At 41.0% G+C, this 3,234-nt stretch overlaps 1 protein-coding gene across 1 annotated transcript in view; it reads right to left on the reverse strand.

The window, feature by feature from the left end:
- nek7 (NIMA-related kinase 7) overlaps window positions 1-3,234 on the reverse strand; it is a 76,754-nt gene that overhangs the window by 12,035 nt on the left and 61,485 nt on the right. Inside the window, exon 8 of the mRNA XM_032525609.1 lies at window positions 1,882-1,976. Coding sequence (XP_032381500.1) covers window positions 1,882-1,976 — 95 coding nt within the window. The remainder of the gene's footprint in view (window positions 1-1,881; window positions 1,977-3,234) is intronic.

The following is a 3,234-nucleotide window of genomic DNA, read 5'->3' on the forward strand; positions in this document are numbered from 1 at the left end:
CTCTCTGAATGAACCCCCCCCCCCCGCATTTTTCTCTTCTCTCCAGCAATCTATAACCCTGCTCTCGCTATTTGTTATTTTCCCCTTTCACTTCTCCCCCTGTGCCCTTTCTCTCTAACCTTCTATCACGTCTTTATTTTCATTCTCTCTCTCTCTGTAAGACTGCCTACCCCCTTCCCCTTCTATAGCTTACTATATTGTTCCTATATAGATTCCTAAACTTTTTTACTCAACACTTTATTCCCTGCTTCCTGACCTCCTGTGGGAGCAACAAGTCTCCCCCCCCATACTTTTGCTCTCGAGCTCTCCCGTTCCCTCTCATCTCTGGTCTCCATTTTGTTTTTAGTCCAGGCTGTGACCCCTAGCAGTTGTCCTAAGGGTGAAAGTAATAAAAGATCAATGGACTGTGCCCAATCTCAAAATGTGAAAGAATCAATTCTCAGGCTACACACGCAGCAGTACTATCTTAACTTCAAAATGAACAGCTTCCTCAACTAAATATTGAAAAAAAAAATAAGGTATCAAGTTGCACCACAGAGAGAATCTTCAAAAATGATTTAATCCAAGTCAAATGACTGATTAAAATATTCAACTCTCAAAAATATAGAGAATTTATTGAAGTTCAAAATAGTGGCCAGGGTGTCTGATGGGCTGTTTTGTCATAAAATTATCTCTTTCCTTGCATTTCCTGTCTGTATCTCTACTGTCGCTGTCAAATAAAAAGGCGGCCCCAAAAAAATCATAAATAAATAGTGTCCAAATGTATGGAAACTAATGTCACAATTAGTTTTAACTAAACCTAAATAACAAACCAATCTCATCCTAACAGCTTAAATAAAATAAATTGTGCTGTGCTGGTGTGCAAAATTTTATACAATTAAAGTTTCTATTTAGTAAAAGCAGCTTATTCCATGTAAAACAACACACATACACCACACATTAAAAGTATGAAAACAGAATGTAACCTACAGCATCAACAGCTTTCAGCCAACCACAGCGGTGCATTGTTGCAGTGCATTGTGGGCAACAAATTAACATGAAGGACTGTGGTCTCTGGGCAACCATGACCTGCAAGCTGAGCTCAAACTTCTTCCTTGCGCGTTCTCCACCTCTCTATGCCTGAGGCACTGTAGAGAAGGTGTAGTCACTGGTGCGTTGAAATGCAGTCCAAGTGATCAGCAACTCAGGGGAGTTAGGAGACAGGAGGGGAGGAAAATGTGGGTGTTGCCTTGGCCGACAGTGTGGCTCCAAAAATGGTTTTTGTATTCAATGCACGTGAATGTTGCCACGGTGAAACATCAGAATGACTGCTATCATCCATGTCTATCATTGTTCTTTCATCTTTGCTCCTCTCTCTTTCCTCTTTGTTCCCTCCACTACGTGTTCCTCCCAAGCTCATTTCCACTCAGTGTGGTCTACAGCAGAGCCCTGCGGGTTTTTGCTCCTGACTAATCAAACTAGTCAGTGTCACTGGGCGGCCTTATCTAAAACACATGGCCATGTCAGTTCACTTCACTCGCCAGCTTTTCAACGTTTAGCAGGTTCCTGGGCTAAAGAACCTTAACTCAGAGTCTACAGCTCAGCCGGGCCACAGAGTAAAAAAGAAGGAGGGATAACATATAAATAATATCTGTAAGACACCAATTTAATTTCAAAAATGCGTATTTTTTATTTTGCACATCAAGACTTGTAGTGGAGGGGATTGTTAATACAGCATAACCACGTGGGAAAGTGCCAGTGAATTTGTATATATTTTTTCCTAGAGTACTCCATTATATTGAGGATGGTTTGTTTATGTGAGTATCTGAGCCAAAGAGTTCTCACATCACTCCTACAGACGACTGCAGGATGACAGTGTGTTCACATATTCCCATAGTTTACCTCATAGAGCAGGCATCCTAGCGACCAGATGTCAGATTTGAAGTTGTATCCGTTTTCATGTATCCTCTCCGGTGACATGTAGTAAGGAGTACCCACTGGAACACAGAAAGAGAGGTGGGGGGGAGAGAGAGATGAGAGGAGAGAGAGGGAGGGAGCAAGAGAAGGACAGAAGTAGATAGACAGAGGTAGAAAAGAAGAACAGGACAAAGAGAGAGCATTACTATTTTGCAATGCAACCCCATGCTTCATTAACATCACTGACACACCTCACATAGAACAGGAAAGCAGGTGAAGAATGGAAATGTAGTCTAACACATGATACATTCACAGGTTGGAATACTCACCATATTTTATTGAAACTAGAGGTGGACTTTAAAGTGCATTGCCTCTGTTGATTCACAGTAAGCTGAAGTAAGATTAAATTTAATAAGGTTAAATATCATCATGCAGACACACATACAGTAAATACAATTTTACCAGTACCACAAAGTTGCATACATATGTACAGCAGACATACTCTCACACACAAAATATACATAAATCAGTTTTGATTACTGGGGCTCAGTAATGATCTGAAACAGTAGTCAGAGAGCACGCCCAGGGAACAGCGGTGGAGCCTTAAAAGTTGGCCCGTTTCTGGTTCTGGTTTGGAAATTCATGAATCCCAAACTGCCATGGAGACTGGCAGAGCTCCAGAGAATCAGACCTTCACCCAACTGGACACAGAGACGAACCACAGCTCAACATCACATACACAACAGGCTGCAGGACGCTCTTAAGAGTCTGACTGGCTGCTTTTTTTCCATTTGCTTTCTGTTTGCTGTGATTTCCCATGTAAAAGTCGATCAAGCAAATCCTGCAGAGGTTTTATATTAATCGCATATGGTTAAAGGATGGAAATTTTACCAGCCCTCTAACTGGTGCTGAGCAGCGCTCATTCGCATTCCACATCCTCTCAAGCAAACACGTGAATGGAGGCTGACTGAAATATAAAAATGATGGCTACACAGGCCACCTCAATTACTATGCCCATGACAATGTGAGCTTGTGCTTTATGTATAAAATAACATCATCTTGCATTTTCCTTGAGAGCCATACAGATTATTAACCTGAAAACCGATTTGTTACGCTCAACTATATGTCTTAGATTACTAATTAAGTTCCTTATATTGCAAACGTTTAAGTGACATAAACTGGATTCCTTCTGATTAAAATATGAGATACCCCAACCTATATATAGTGGGGCTCGAAGGTTTGGGCACCCCAGGTAGAAATTTGTATTAATATGCATAAAGAAAGATGGAAAAATCTCGAAAAGGCATCAAATGACAGATTAGACATTCGTATAATATG

The sequence above is a fragment of the Etheostoma spectabile genome, chromosome 9 (genome assembly GCF_008692095.1).
Source record: "Etheostoma spectabile isolate EspeVRDwgs_2016 chromosome 9, UIUC_Espe_1.0, whole genome shotgun sequence".
NCBI classification, from domain to species: domain Eukaryota; kingdom Metazoa; phylum Chordata; class Actinopteri; order Perciformes; family Percidae; genus Etheostoma; species Etheostoma spectabile.